This window comes from Oncorhynchus gorbuscha, linkage group LG23 (genome assembly GCF_021184085.1).
Source record: "Oncorhynchus gorbuscha isolate QuinsamMale2020 ecotype Even-year linkage group LG23, OgorEven_v1.0, whole genome shotgun sequence".
Lineage (NCBI taxonomy): Eukaryota > Metazoa > Chordata > Actinopteri > Salmoniformes > Salmonidae > Oncorhynchus > Oncorhynchus gorbuscha.
This window is the reverse complement of record NC_060195.1, coordinates 44,194,778-44,210,654: the sequence shown is the minus strand read 5'-3', so window position 1 is coordinate 44,210,654 and position 15,877 is coordinate 44,194,778. Positions and strand designations below refer to the sequence as shown.

Below are 15,877 nucleotides of genomic sequence, written 5' to 3'. Positions count from 1 at the left end.
GCGGAAGGCAGTGACAACGCTCGAGAGATTTTTCAACCTTTAAGAGGACCAAATCTGAAGTGTGGTCATATTTTGAGTTTTACAAGAGTGCTGAGGGAAACTTAATCAAAGATGGTCACCCTGTCTGTAGAACATGCGAAAGGGGGCAACACTTCCAATCTCGAGTCATCTTCGTGACCACCACCCACTACTTTATAGCGAATGCAAGGTAAGCTAACCTTTAGCTCAATGCATATTGTGGGTACTTCGGAAATTGGGGAAAATGTCACAGTTTATGCGTCTAACTTGCTAATAGCTTGTCAATAATCTAAACTGAAGCTTTCAGTGTTACCTACGCTTGGAAAAACTGCTGCTGCTGTACGCGTTGTGTGTCTGCAGACTCTGTTCGCCCATTGCACACGATAACACGTTATGTAGTTTAGTCACCCAACTAACATATTTTGTTCATTTAAAACCCGGCAGACGTCGACTTGGTTGTAAAAGTGTTCCAACAGGAGAAACACTATATACAAGACTCCTGTCAACGGTTGGGCTCATTGCAATTACTATCACTGTCTTCTCAACCTTTCTAGTGTCGGGGGCAGAATCCTGAATTTCCGCCTGTCTGACGTGCCCAAAGTAAACTGCCTGTTACTCAGGCCCAGAAGCTAGGATAATGCATATAAATGGTAGAATTGACTACCTGAGGATTAATTAGAAATGTCGATTGACTTGTTGGGACTAACTTTACGGGGAACTTCTGGGACTTCTTTGTCTGCATGTTGAACGGGTGTATTACTGAACTCAATGATGCCTTTTAAACTGACCTTTTGGGATATAAAGAAGGACTTTATCGAACAAAACGACAATTCATTGTGTAGCTGGGACCCTTGGGAATGCAAACAGAGGAAGACCTTCAAAAAAGGTAAGTGATTTATTTTTTCGCTATTTATGATTTTGTGACGCCTGTGCTGGTTTGAAAATATGTTGTGTGGTGCTGTCCTCAGATAATCGAATGCTATGCTCTTGCAGTAAAGCCTATTGTAAACCGGACAACGCGGTTCGATTACCAAGATTCTAAGCTAAAGAATCATGTATGACACTTGTATTTTCATGAATATTTAATATTATGATTTTGTATTTTGAATTTGACGTGCTCCGATTTCACTGGATGTTGTCGAATTTGATCCCTCTTCACGCTAAGAGGACTCATTTGTATTTATGTAAATTGTGCATGGGGTCATTGCATATACTCAAATGAAACACAGAAGATAGACTGTGTGGTGAGAGAGGGAATAATAATTATAACGTAACGACACCAATAATAATAATACATTTGCTATTCCCTTGTTTACAGAGTGGGTTTGCAGCAGGCAAACCCAGTGGTCCCTCATCTACAGTTGTGACACAGACACTCGAGCAAGCATTTAAAAAAAGGCAGGCTGCTTATGCTTATGCAGGGACCCGGTTCCGGTTGGAGCGAGTGGTCGCATCTGCACGTCGCTCCAACGGGTAGTATAACTTTTTCATCATATTTCATTATATCACAACGGTTTGATTTGTCTTATCTTAGCAATTTCTTCTCAGCTAGCTACATAGCCGTCTTTGTATCAAAGATAATTGCGTAATTATCGTATTTCGCCGTCCTAACGTAGTCTTCACTAGCCAGCTAGCTAACGTCCACTGATTAGCTGCACTGAGAAACTATTACTATTACACTCAACTGAACGACTTGATTAGTTTAGTGTTAGCTACCTACATAGCTGTCTTTGCTGTCTTCGTATCATCGTATCCAAGATAATTGTGTTGTTTAGGTTTAGAGTGTGTAGTCTTAGAGTGATTATCTTAACTTACCGAGGTTAGCTAGCCAGCTATTTGTCGTCCTTAACGTAGGTGACTCTGCTAGCTAGCCAACTCTGCTAGCTAGCCAACGCTAGCCAACGTCTTCTGTATAGAACTCAACTACCCGGTCGCATTCACAGGTTGTATCACTTTTTCACTTCATTTCATTACAGTACAACGGTTTGATTTGTTTGATCGTAGCTAGCTACTTAGCTAGCTACATAGCCGTCTTTGTATCAAAGATAATTGGGTAGTCTAGAGCGATTTTCTAGGTTCGCTAGCCATCTATTGTCGTTCTTTTAACGCAACGTAACGTAAACAACACTGCTAGCTAGCCTGCTAGCCCCGAATAGCAACACTGCAGAAACTATTACACTCAACGGAACGACTTGATTAGTGTAGTGTCAACAACGCACCCACTGCCAGCTGGCCTACTTCAGCAGTACTGTATCATTTTAATCATTTTAGTCAATAAGATTCTTGCTACGTAGCTTAACTTTCTGAACATTCGAGACGTGTAGTCCACTTGTCATTCAATCTCCTTTGCATTAGCGTAGCCTCTTCTGTAGCCTGTCAACTATGTGTCTGTTTATCCCTGTTCTCTCCTCTCTGCACAGACCATACAAACGCTCCACACCGCGTGGCCGCGGCCACCCTACTCTGGTGGTCCCAGCGCGCACGACCCACGTGGAGTTCCAGGTCTCCGGTAGCCTCTGGAACTGCCAATCTGCGGTCAACAAGGCAGAGTTCATCTCAGCCTATGCCTCCCTCCAGTCCCTCGACTTCTTGGCACTGACGGAAACATGGATCACCACAGACAACACTGCTACTCCTACTGCTCTCTCTTCGTCCGCCCACGTGTTCTCGCACACCCCGAGAGCGTCTGGTCAGCGGGGTGGTGGCACCGGGATCCTCATCTCTCCCAAGTGGTCATTCTCTCTTTCTCCCCTTACCCATCTGTCTATCGCTTCCTTTGAATTCCATGCTGTCACAGTTACTAGCCCTTTCAAGCTTAACATCCTTATCATTTATCGCCCTCCAGGTTCCCTCGGAGAGTTCATCAATGAGCTTGATGCCTTGATAAGCTCCTTTCCTGAGGACGGCTCACCTCTCACAGTTCTGGGCGACTTTAACCTCCCCACGTCTACCTTTGACTCTTTCCTCTCTGCCTCCTTCTTTCCACTCCTCTCCTCTTTTGACCTCACCCTCTCACCTTCCCCCCTACTCACAAGGCAGGCAATACGCTCGACCTCATCTTTACTAGATGCTGTTCTTCCACTAACCTCACTGCAACTCCCCTCCAAGTCTCCGACCACTGCCTTGTATCCTTTTCCCTCTCGCTCTCATCCAACACCTCCCACACTGCCCCTACTCGGATGGTATCGCGCCGTCCCAACCTTCGCTCTCTCTCCCCCGCTACTCTCTCCTCTTCCATCCTATCATCTCTTCCCTCCGCTCAAACCTTCTCCCACCTATCTCCTGATTCTGCCTCCTCAACCCTCCTCTCCTCCCTCTCTGCATCCCTTGACTCTCTATGTCCCCTATCCTCCAGGCCGGCTCGGTCCTCCCCTCCCGCTCCGTGGCTCGATGACTCATTGCGAGCTCACAGAACAGGGCTCCGGGCAGCCGAGCGGAAATGGAGGAAAACTCGCCTCCCTGCGGACCTGGCATCCTTTCACTCCCTCCTCTCTACATTTTCCTCCTCTGTCTCTGCTGCTAAAGCCACTTTCTACCACGCTAAATTCCAAGCATCTGCCTCTAACCCTAGGAAGCTCTTTGCCACCTTCTCCTCCCTCCTGAATCCTCCGCCCCCTCCCCCCTCCTCCCTCTCTGCAGATGACTTCGTCAACCATTTTGAAAAGAAGGTCGACGACATCCGATCCTCGTTTGCTAAGTCAAACGACACCGCTGGTTCTGCTCACACTGCCCTACCCTGTGCTCTGACCTCTTTCTCCCCTCTCTCTCCAGATGAAATCTCGCGTCTTGTGACGGCCGGCCGCCCAACAACCTGCCCGCTTGACCCTATCCCCTCCTCTCTTCTCCAGACCATTTCCGGAGACCTTCTCCCTTACCTCACCTCGCTCATCAACTCATCCCTGACCGTTGGCTACGTCCCTTCCGTCTTCAAGAGAGCGAGAGTTGCACCCCTTCTGAAAAAACCTACACTCGATCCCTCCGATGTCAACAATTACAGACCAGTATCCCTTCTTTCTTTTCTCTCCAAAACTCTTGAACGTGCCGTCCTTGGCCAGCTCTCCCGCTATCTCTCTCTGAATGACCTTCTTGATCCAAATCAGTCAGGTTTCAAGACTAGTCATTCAACTGAGACTGCTCTCCTCTGTATCACGGAGGCGCTCCGCACTGCTAAAGCTAACTCTCTCTCCTCTGCTCTCATCCTTCTAGATCTATCGGCTGCCTTCGATACTGTGAACCATCAGATCCTCCTCTCCACCCTCTCCGAGTTGGGCATCTCCGGCGCGGCCCACGCTTGGATTGCGTCCTACCTGACAGGTCGCTCCTACCAGGTGGCGTGGCGAGAATCTGTCTCCTCACCACGCGCTCTCACCACTGGTGTCCCCCAGGGCTCTATTCTTGGCCCTCTTCTATTCTCGCTATACACCAAGTCACTTGGCTCTGTCATAACCTCACATGGTCTCTCTTATCATTGCTATGCAGACGACACACAACTAATCTTCTCCTTTCCCCCTTCTGATGACCAGGTGGCGAATCGCATCTCTGCATGTCTGGCAGACATATCAGTGTGGATGACGGATCACCACCTCAAGCTGAACCTCGGCAAGACGGAGCTGCTCTTCCTCCCGGGGAAGGACTGCCCGTTCCATGATCTCGCCATCACGGTCGACAACTCCATTGTGTCCTCCTCCCAGAGCGCCAAGAACCTTGGCGTGATCCTGGACAACACCCTGTCGTTCTCAACTAACATCAAGGCGGTGGCCCGTTCCTGTAGGTTCATGCTCTACAACATCCGCAGAGTACGACCCTGCCTCACACAGGAAGCGGCGCAGGTCCTAATCCAGGCACTTGTCATCTCCCGTCTGGATTACTGCAACTCGCTGTTGGCTGGGCTCCCTGCCTGTGCCATTAAACCCCTTCAACTCATCCAGAACGCCGCAGCCCGTCTGGTGTTCAACCTTCCCAAGTTCTCTCACGTCACCCCGCTCCTCCGTTCTCTCCACTGGCTTCCAGTTGAAGCTCGCATCCGCTACAAGACCATGGTGCTTGCCTACGGAGCTGTGAGGGGAACGGCACCTCAGTACCTCCAGGCTCTGATCAGGCCCTACACCCAAACAAGGGCACTGCGTTCATCTACCTCTGGCCTGCTCGCCTCCCTACCACTGAGGAAGTACAGCTCCCGCTCAGCCCAGTCAAAACTGTTCGCTGCCCTGGCCCCCCCAATGGTGGAACAAACTCCCTCACGACGCCAGGACAGCGGAGTCAATCACCACCTTCCGGAGACACCTGAAACCCCACCTCTTTAAGGAATACCTAGGATAGGTTAAGTAATCCCTCTCACCCCACCCCCCCCCTAAGTTTTAGATGCACTATTGTTAAGTGACTGTCCCACTGGATGTCATAAGGTGAATGCACCAATTTGTAAGTCGCTCTGGATAAGAGCGTCTGCTAAATGACTTAAATGTAAATGTAAATGTAAATGTTATGCACCCACATAAAAAAATGCTCAAGACTTCACTGCAGCCCTTTTCATATTAGATTGCAAAGGACATGATGCCATGGGTGCTTTGGCCATAATTTGAACCTGGCCATCTCAAAGGCTCTGAAAATTCAGAGAGTTGACACAGCAGTCAAGGCCTGCCGTCATCTGGTACAAGGCTTGTCACGGAGCAGGAAGAGAAGGAGAGAACTGAGAGAAAAGCTAGCTGCCCTCAACATGCCACAGAAGGCTCTGATCCATGATGTGGTGACCCGATGGGGATCTGTTTCCTCAGCCAACAGCAGCCAATCTGTGCGACACTGGCTGGAGAAAGAGGAACATGGCACCTGATGCCCAACGATGCCGACATAAGTGTCATGGAGCAAATGTGCCAGCTCCTTAATCCTCTGAGACAAGTGCATCTGTAAACTTGCTCAGAGACACGAGTGACACTGTCAGCCATCAAGCCTGTCCTGGACCACATCACCCGTGATGTTCTGGTGGAAAAGGATACAGATCCATCCCTGACCAAAGAGATGAAAAGGGTAATGAAAGAAGGCCTTAACAACAGATAAACAGAGAAGGCAAAGAGAGTCATGCACATGGCATGTTTCATTGACCCCCGCTTCAAAAGGGGCTTTTTAAATGAGCCCGAGGCGGTAAAAGTTGACACTGACAGCTGTGTCCAGGAGGCCTTGAAGCTGGCAGCTGGATAAGTCAGGGAAGAACCACAAAGCACCAGCAGCAGCTCCACCACCAACATACCCACAGCGGCATCGGAGGGGAAAGGCCTGGCTGGGTTGCTGAGAAAGATCACCTCTCTGTTGCCTTGAGGTAAAGAGGGTCAGATTCCGACCACCCCAGAAGAAAGAGTGAAAGAAGAGATCAAGGTCTGCCCGTCTCTGCCACCCATTCCAGCAGAAGAGGATCCACTGGTGTGGTGGAAGGGCCATGCATCAGAGCTGCCTCACCTTGCCAGGGTTGCCAGGAAGATTTTTTTCAACCCAGCAACCAGCATGCCAGCAGAGAGAGCGTTCAGTGCCAGCGGGTACATTGTCTCCCGTCACAGATCACTACTTAAACCGGACAAAGTAATTATGAGGACATTTTTACTTATCAATCTCAAGTGAACAAAGATGCATACATACAGGATGTTAGGCCAGTAGCACCTTATTTCTTTATGAAGGTGAGAACAGACTTATAATCAGTGCTGTTCATTTGATTTGTTTCCATTTTGTGTGTTGTTATTTTGATGTCAACACCTGCACATTGGATGTGTTTACATATAGTTGTATTGTTCTTACATGCACATTGCTTTACTTGTGTTGCTTTTATATGCACATTTGATTTGCTTAAGGTTGTGTTCATTAAAACCTGCACTAGGGAAACTTCTCTCAAAGCCACATGGTGCCATCTTTAATGTTATTATTTTTATGTTTATGCACACAAAAAGTGCATAGTGCTGCTAACTTTTTGTTGTTTGTTGGTTTTGTATATAAACCTTGGTGAAATGATTTCCGTTTGTGTATCAGTACAGTTCCAGCACATTTTAACAATACCGTGATCATTTGTCACTATAATCAGGATATGACATTTTCATACCGTTTCATCTCTAATCCAAAACAAATTCAAGAAAGCATACAGTGCCATATAGAGCCATTATTGCATGGAACTCCGTTCCATCTCATATTGCTCAAATAAACAGCAAACCTGGTTTCAAAAAACAGATAAAGCAACACCTCACGGCACAACGCCTCTCCCGCATTTGACCTAGTTTCTGTATGTATTGATATGTAGGCTGCGTGTGCCTTCTCTGTCCTTGGGCTGTTCTTGTCTAATAATGTTCTGTATTGTAATGTTTCATGTTTTGTTTGGACCCCAGGAAAAGTAGCTGTTGCTTTTGGAACAGCTAATGGGTATCCTTACAAAATACTAAATGTCAGGGGAATTTAGTGAAACAAGATTGCTATTTTCACATCAGGGGGATTTAGCTTTAGCAGTAGCTAATGGGGTCCTAATAAAATACTAATACTAAGTGCATTGTCATTACCCGAAATGGAGTAATAAATTCAGTCAACTCAGGATTTGAACAGTTGGTTTTCAATTAGGAAATGTTTCACTTCAGTTTACTTTCTGGATTGACTGAAATAAAACTAAACAAATGAAATGGACTCCACACCTAGAAATGACTTGCATTAGGAAATATGCAGCTTCTGGTGTGTGAGGGAAACGGAAGAGAGAAAATATAGGAAGTCCCAAAAATTTGACCCTGGTGTGAAATGTCTCCTTTCACATGTTCTCACCTGTTGGCAGATGCTCTTCAGCACATACTTGGCGTACATGTCTAGGCTGGCCGTCTCTATAGAGGCTGTGTGGCCGCCCGACTTCTTGGAACCTATGTCGTCGTCGTCGAGGCCGGCGGGGTGAGAAAATCCCGAGCCCTTCAGTTCTGCATCGCCTGGAGCGCGATGGAGAGAAAATGTTACAAAAGGTAGAACTTCAAGGTTCTGTGGTCTTACTGGTGACCAGTTGTAAGAGATAGACATTTATAGTGAAACTGACAGTGTTTTAAATACTTCGCAGATATGAAACAGACAATCATAATACCAGTACAAAATATCAAATTCCCAGTTTATGCTTCAAAACCAACTTTATATGAGCTTTTTAAAAACATGCTCTATTTGACTCAAAATGCCATGACGTACAGAAAGGCGTCGCTGGCAGAATAGATGGATGCAGTTCAACGCATGACTAATATGGTAACCAATACATTTCTTGTGAGTCAAAAAAAATTATTGCTTTTAGGTTGTAAATTACAGCAGTCAGTCAATGTGGCTAATAGGCGAGCACATGTGTCAAACAAGGCCCACAAGCCAAATAGGACACAAAAGCAAGTATAAATGAGACATTTGAGTCATCTACTTCATGGAATTATAGCCTGAAGTGATCGTGTCGGTAAATTCAACTTAAATTGCACCTCCGTGTCCCCCATTTACAGAGCACAGTGAAGGGAAAATACACAGACACATGGTTCAAGTCTGGGCCACTCAAGCACATTCTGAAACCTCTCCTGCGTTGTCTTGGCTGAGTGCTTAGGGTCGTTGTCCTGTCTGAGGTCCTTAGCGCTCTGGAGAAAGTTTTCATAAAGGATCTCTGTACTTTGCTCTGTTCACCTTTCTCTCGATCCTGGCTAGTCTCCCAGTCCCTGCCGCTGGAAAAATCCCCCCCAGCATGATGCTGCCACCATCATGCTTCACCGTAGGGATGGTGCCATGTTTCCTCCAGACGTGATGCTTGGCATTCAGGCCAAAGTTCGACCTGTGCCGACAATCCTTTCTCGGAGTTCTATGGACAACCTCTTCGACCTCATGGCTTGGTTTTTGCTCTGACATGCACTGTCAGCTGTGGGACCTTATAAAGACAGGAGTGTGCCTTTCCAAATCATGTTCAATCAATTGAATTTACTACGGGTGGACCTCAAGTTGTAGAAACATCTCAAGGATGATTAATGGAAAAGGTATTTCTGTTGCAACAATTTCTAAAACCCTGTTTTCAATTTGTCATTATAGGGTATGGTGTATAGATTGATGAGAAAAAAAAACAGATCAACTTTAGAATAAGGCTGAACCATAAATGAAATGTGGAAAAAGTCAAGGGGTCTGAATACTATCCGAATGCACTGTACAGAAGCCTATGTACATAATTGAACATTATAAATGGGTCTCTTTTTTCAAATGAAACAATGGCCAGTTTGGTTCGCAATTGCACATTTTTCATGTAAAAACAAATAGTCTATGTCTGGCCCACGAATTCAGTTCTCTCAATGTGGCCTGTGCGCTGATTGAGTTTGACACCACTGGGATAGCATATCTATTTATGTAGCTAGCTGTTTATTTAGCAAGTTAAAAACACAGACCCTAACATTAGCTCTCTAGCTAGCTAGCTGCTGGGAGGATGTCATGTCACTGGAGGAGTGGGTGAGTGGCCGACTTTTCCCCCTCATATCGCTTTTCGGTACAGCTAGAGGTAATTAGCGAACAAGAACTGTGAATTGCTTTGCGAGTTAGCTATTCTGAACTTAAACGACTTATCGACAGTTAGCATATTCTGCTATCTATCAAATGTTTTTGGCATCTATAAAATGAGCGGGCAGGCAGGCAAGCTGCAGTAGGACGAGTAGGCAACTATTCCCCCTCGATTATCAGTGCAATTTTGATGGCTAACTAGCTGAAAAAGTTTGAGAGGGTTTATCTAATGTTCCTTTGTTAGATTTTAGCTCATGATTTTGTTGTTTTTGATGTGCATAACTGAGGGAGAAAGAGCCTACCTTTTCATGGTTTTTTGATCAATAGGACTATAAAGTTTGCAAATGTAAGAGGACTCCCGTGGTGTTTACATATTTCCAGAAATCCATTCAGGTGTATTTTGTGGCTTTTGGTGAATTCGTTCTAATGATCTAAAGTCGCGATGTTGTTACTGCCTACACATAGTACAGGTCAAAGTGAATGATGGCAGGACCGTGTGGGAAATGGCTTATTTGCATATAGGCCAACTGTAGCTCTGATTGGCTATGGCGCACTGGTCTGAGTAGACTCCAGTCCTGGACAAGACAGTTTTATTTACTGCAGTGTCTATTAATTGTCCAAATGCATGGAAGCTTTTCCACTCTATATTGCTATAGAATTTTAACAAATTCCTTACTTTACATCATTCCCAAACATTCTATGAATTTATGAAAATGAAAATTTTATAGATATCTATGTGCACGCTTGTGAGAAAGTGAAAGTCATATTCTTCCTGGGTATGTATAAAAATATTTTAATACGATTTCATGTTGCTAAAACGCTGTCAGTTCCACTTTAATAACTATAAATACATCAACCTATTCACATTCAATTGTCAAATTGGACTCATACGCAACTTTAAGGACAAAATAATAGCATAATACTGAGTGTATTACCCAGCATAAAGACAGCCTTTAGGACAGCAAAGACAGCTCCGACCACTATGCTGTTCTGCGAGTAAGCCAGAAGGTGGCGATCACACGACGACCGGATCCCAACAGAAGATTTATCTGCAAAATATAAAACCATTAACAATTTCATTAAATTAAAAACATATATTAATTAATGGCATCAATCAATTAAAATAATATAAGATGTGGGATTACACTTGGAATTAGTTTGTTTTGTGAGTACCTGATTTGGCTCCATCCTGGGGGCAGGGGTTGTGCTGCGGGGTCTTGAAAAGGTGCAGCAGAATCCTGCAGGTCAGACGGGCTCCGGGCTCAGAGTCCTGCTCACTGCAGGCTGGGAGGAGAAACACACAGAGAGAGGTAGGTTAAAGGGTCACACAGACAGCCACACACAACCACAACAAGAATCTGAACGGGAATAAAGCTACTTTAGCAAACCCTCCTACTATCTGCCAAATTCTCTCTCTCTGCTCTTGTTTTCCTTAATATGATGTCAGTGGGCAGAGCTGGGAGGGTTGTCTGTGAAATAGGACACCTGGGCTCGGGTGTGTCCCGGGGATAAATACACCCCCCCCCCATACATTGAAGAGACTCCACGCAGACATTCTTTTTGTTGTGGCATTTTTGGCCTCTGTTCATTTGTTTTTGCACCTCTCAATACCCCTCATTATCACCATCTATGCACACATCCACTCACTTACACTACTGACTACACACTATTGTTACTTTATTTAATAAGTATATATGTTTGTTGTTTCTTTATCTCCGCATTGCCTCCCTCTTTACTGTTGACTTTGAGACTGGTGTTTTGCAGGTACTATTTAATGAAGCTGCCAGTTGAGGACATGTGAGGCGTCTGGTTCTCAAACTAGACACTAATATATTGTCCTCTTGCTCAGTTGTGCACCAGGGCCTCCCACTCCACTTTCTATTCTGGTTAGAGCTGTTCTGTGACGGAAGTAGTACACAGCGTTGTACGAGATCTTCAGCTTCTTGGCAATTTCTCGCATCGAATAGCCTTCATTTCTCAGAACAAGAATAGACTGACGATTTTCAGAAGAAAGTTATTTGTTTCTGGCCATTTTGAGCCTGTAATAGAACCCAAAAAATGCTGATGCCCCAGATACTCAACTAGTCTAAAGGCCAGTTTTATTGCTTCTTAAATCAGAACAAGTTTTCAGCTGTGCTAACATGATTGCAAAAGGGTTTTCTAATGATCAATTAGCCTTTTAAATGTATAAACTTGGATTAGCAAACACAACGTGCCATTGGAACACAGGAGTGATGGTTGCTGATGGGCCTCTGTACTCCTATGTAGATATTTAATTTTAAAAATAAATCAGCCGTTTCCAGGTTCAAACAGTCATTTACAACATTAACAATGTCTACACTGTATTTCTGATCAATTTGATGTTATTTTAAATGGACCAAAAAAATTGCTTTTCTTTCAAAAACAAGGACATTTCTAAGTGACCCCAAACTTTTGAACGGCTAGTGTATGTACTAAACAGCTGTTGAAGATAGCTAAGCACTACCCGTTTGAAATTAGTGATAAACCTCCCAAAAATTGTAAGGTTAATATTGAAGGCCAATCTAATGTAGAGTTGTATACGCGTAGTTACCACTGGGGCAGCCTCCGCAGAGGACTCGCCACCTCCCCAGCGGTCTCCCCATTTCACTCTGTTAGCCCTAGTAGTAGTTCTTTTGAACAGCAGAAATAACTGCTTCTGTTACAGTCAGAGCATGATCGTGTTACGCATGACAAGGAATTGGAATTTAAACAGGAATAGGAACATGCTAAAATCAAGCTGCAACCAGCACGGCTAAACTTGTTTAGGGATGGAAAGCTGTCGGGGGAGGGTTTGCTTAGGGAAGGTGACCCTGATTTCCCTAGGGGTCGCTCCTCTCTCGGCCGTGCCCCGGAAACATTTTATATTGTTGGATACTTACGTCTGTTGCCAACATTTTATGAAAAGGACCCAGATGTTATTTTCATTGTTTGAGTGAGTTGCTGACGCTAGGAGTTAGCCTGATTCTGATCACACTTTAATGTTTATAGTGTGTTAACTGGTAAAGCGCAGGAAGCATATTCAGCTCTTTGTGTAGCTGACAGTGTCAGCTATGCTAAGGTTATAATGGCTGTTTTACAGATTTACAAATTGCTTACTGAGGTTTGCCACCAACAATTTAGAACTTTAAAAAGGGCTGATAAAGACTCATGTTGCATCTGCACAAGAGTTATCTTCACAGTTTAATCGCATTCCGCCTCTGCGGTTAAGAGTTTCCAGAGGTTGTGTGATCTGATTATGCTAGAGCAATTTCAGGACACAATCCCGGATCGAACAGCCACGTACATTAACGCACACAAAGTGAAGACAGTCTCTGAAGCTGCGGTTTTGTGGGACGAGTAAGTTTTGACTCGCAAAAGTAGCATTGAGGAGTCCCGTATTCCGTGTGAGTGGGGGCGTCCAGAGAGATTTGGGTCTCGCCCACCGAAACACTCTGGTTCACAGGCAGAGCTTCATTCATCTAGGGTTGAGCCTGGTTCCCATGGTAAAGCTGACTGCAGTCAAGTATGTCACTACTGTCAGTGTTCAGGTCATTGGAAAAACAAATGTCCTGTTCTCAGGGCTAAGGGTAAATTCAGGACTTGCGCTAACGTTAAACCTAAGCCTACGGCGTTAGCGTCGCCTGTCCCACATCCGTTCACTCCTGTCAGTCCGTCTCGTGCATGTGGAAGACCCAATTGACCCAGATTATTTATCTTTCATGAGAGGGTTTTGTGTGTCTGTTAGGAAGTAACGACCCAGTGCCAGTGAAGATCCTGAGGGACACCGGTGCCTTTGAGTTGTTTGTGATAGAGTCTGTGTTACCCTTCTCTGCTGAGTGGAGGTGATATGGTCCTTGACCAGTCTCTCAGAGCACTTCATGATGACGAAAGTGACTGCTACAGGGCGATAGTCATTTAGCTCAGTTACCATTGTGCCTGTTCCCAAGAAAGTGAAGGTAACTGAGCTAAACGACTACCGCCCTATAGCACTCACTTCCGTCATCATGAAGTGCTTTGAGAGACGAGTCAAGGACCATATCACCTCCACCCTACCTGACACCCTAGACCCACTCCAATTTGCTTACCACCCCAATAGGTCCACAGACGACGCAATCACAATCACACTGCACACTGCCCTAAACCATCTGGACAAGAGGAATACCTATGTAAGAATGCTGTTCATCAACTACATCTCAGCATTTAACACCATAGTACCCTCCAAACTCGTCATTAATATCGAGACCGCCCTGTGCAACTGGGCCCTGGACTTCCTGACGGGCTGGACTTCCTCCACCCCGCTGATCCTCAACACTGGGGCCCCACAAGGGTGCGTTCTCAGCCCTCTCCTGTACTCCCTGTTCACTCATGACTGCGTGGCCATGCACGCCTCCAACTCAATCATCAAGTTTGCAGACGACACTACAGTGGTAGGCTTGATTACCAACAACGACGAGACGGCCTACAGGGAGGAGGTGAGGGCCCTCGTAGTGTGGTGTCAGGAAAATAACCTCATACTCAATGTCAACAAAACAAAGGAGATGATCATGGACTTCAGGAAACAGCAGAGGAAGCAGTTCCTTGGCGTACACATCACAGACAAACTGAAATGGTCCACCCACACAGATAGTGTGGTGAAGAAGGCGCAGCAGCGCCTATTCAACCTCAGGAGGCTGAAGAAATTTGGCTTGTCACCAAAAACACCCGTAAACTTTTACAGATGCACAATCGAGAGTATCCTGTCGGGCTGTATCACCGCCGGGTACGGCAACTGCTCCGCCCACAACCATAAGGCTCTCCAGAGGGTAGTGAGGTCTGCACAACGCATCACCGGGTGCAAACTACCTGCCCTCCAGGACACCTACACCACCCGATGTCACAGGAAGGCCAAAAAGATCATCAAGGACAACAACCACTGAGCCACTGCCTGTTCACCCCGCTATCATCCAGAAGGCGAGGTAAGTACAGGTGCATCAAAGCGGGGACCTAGACACTGAAAAACAGCTTCTATCTCAAGGCCATCAGACTGTTAAACAGCCATCACTAACATTGAGTGGCTGCTGCCAACATACTGACTCAATCTCTAGCCACTTTAATATTGAAAAAAATAAAAAATTTATCACTAGCCACTTTAAAACAATGCCACTTTATATAATGTTTACATACCCTACATTACTCATCTCATATGTATATACTGTTCTCTATACCATCTACTGCATTTTGCCTATGCCGGTCGGCCATTGGTCATTCATATATTTTTATGTACATATTGAATCCTTTACACTTGTGTGTATAAGTTAGTTGTTGTGAAATTGTTAAGTTAGATTACTTGTTAGATATTACTGCATGGTCGGAACTAGAAGCACAAGCATTTTGTTACACTTGCATTAACATCTGCTAACCATGTGTATGTGACAAATAAAATTTGATTCGAGTCTGATTTGGGGAATATTGACGTTGGGGATGCTGATATTGACGTTGGGGATGCTGACTCCATCCGTCAGGGGTTCTACCGAATTTCGCCAGAGAAACGTAGTTGTCTGGATGTTGAGATCAGGTACATGCTGGATAATGATATTGCAGAGCCTTTCGCAAGCTGGGCTTTTCCCCGTATCTTGGTCAGTAAACCAGATGGGACAAAGATTTTGTACGGACCACCGTAAGGTAAACAGTGTCACAAAGTCAGATTCATTTCCCCGGATGGAGGACTGCATTGATCAGGTTGGAGCAGCGAAGTTAGTGAGCAAGTTTTACTTGTTAATAAAGGACTATTGGCAGGTGCCAATTATGCATAGGACACACAATATCTGACTTTATTACACCCTTCTGTCTGTACTTTTATTCGGTTATGAGTTTTGGCCTGCGTAACACACCTGCCACTTTTCAGCGCCTTATGAATAGGGTTGTCTCCAGTCTCATCGGGTGTGCTGTTTATCTGGACGACGTAGTGGTTTATGCAGATACTGGTGGACACGCATTCTAATGCGCCTTGTCCCCGAGTGTTGTGACATATGCGTGTCGCTCACGTGATCTGACACTGTTCATTTAGTGTTGTCCTGTTGCTCCTGTCATCAGTCCCTGTTGTCCTCCCTTTGAAAAAAGTGTCATGCTTAAAAAGGTAGCTTCCTGTGCACACTGGTTGCTGAGGTCTGTGGAGGACGAGATTGGCTGGGGCAGCTTTAACCAGGGCAGCATGTTTGTTTTAAAATATTTAAAAAACAATTGTTTTTTGGTTGGTGTGGTGTTCCAGGGTCCTTGGTGGTCCCCAGTATTATGGGGGAGACCAAAAAGTTGGACCTGGAAGGGGACCCGGACCCTGAATGGACCCAAGAACAATCAGACCCAGACACGAAAACAAATA

At 45.4% G+C, this 15,877-nt stretch overlaps 1 protein-coding gene across 1 annotated transcript in view; it reads right to left on the bottom strand.

The window, feature by feature from the left end:
* Nucleotides 1-15,877, bottom strand: part of LOC124010532 (mediator of RNA polymerase II transcription subunit 12-like) — an 88,359-nt gene that overhangs the window by 43,975 nt on the left and 28,507 nt on the right. Inside the window, 3 exon segments of the mRNA XM_046323053.1 lie at nucleotides 7,798-7,952; nucleotides 10,455-10,568; nucleotides 10,693-10,803. Coding sequence (XP_046179009.1) covers nucleotides 7,798-7,952; nucleotides 10,455-10,568; nucleotides 10,693-10,803 — 380 coding nt within the window.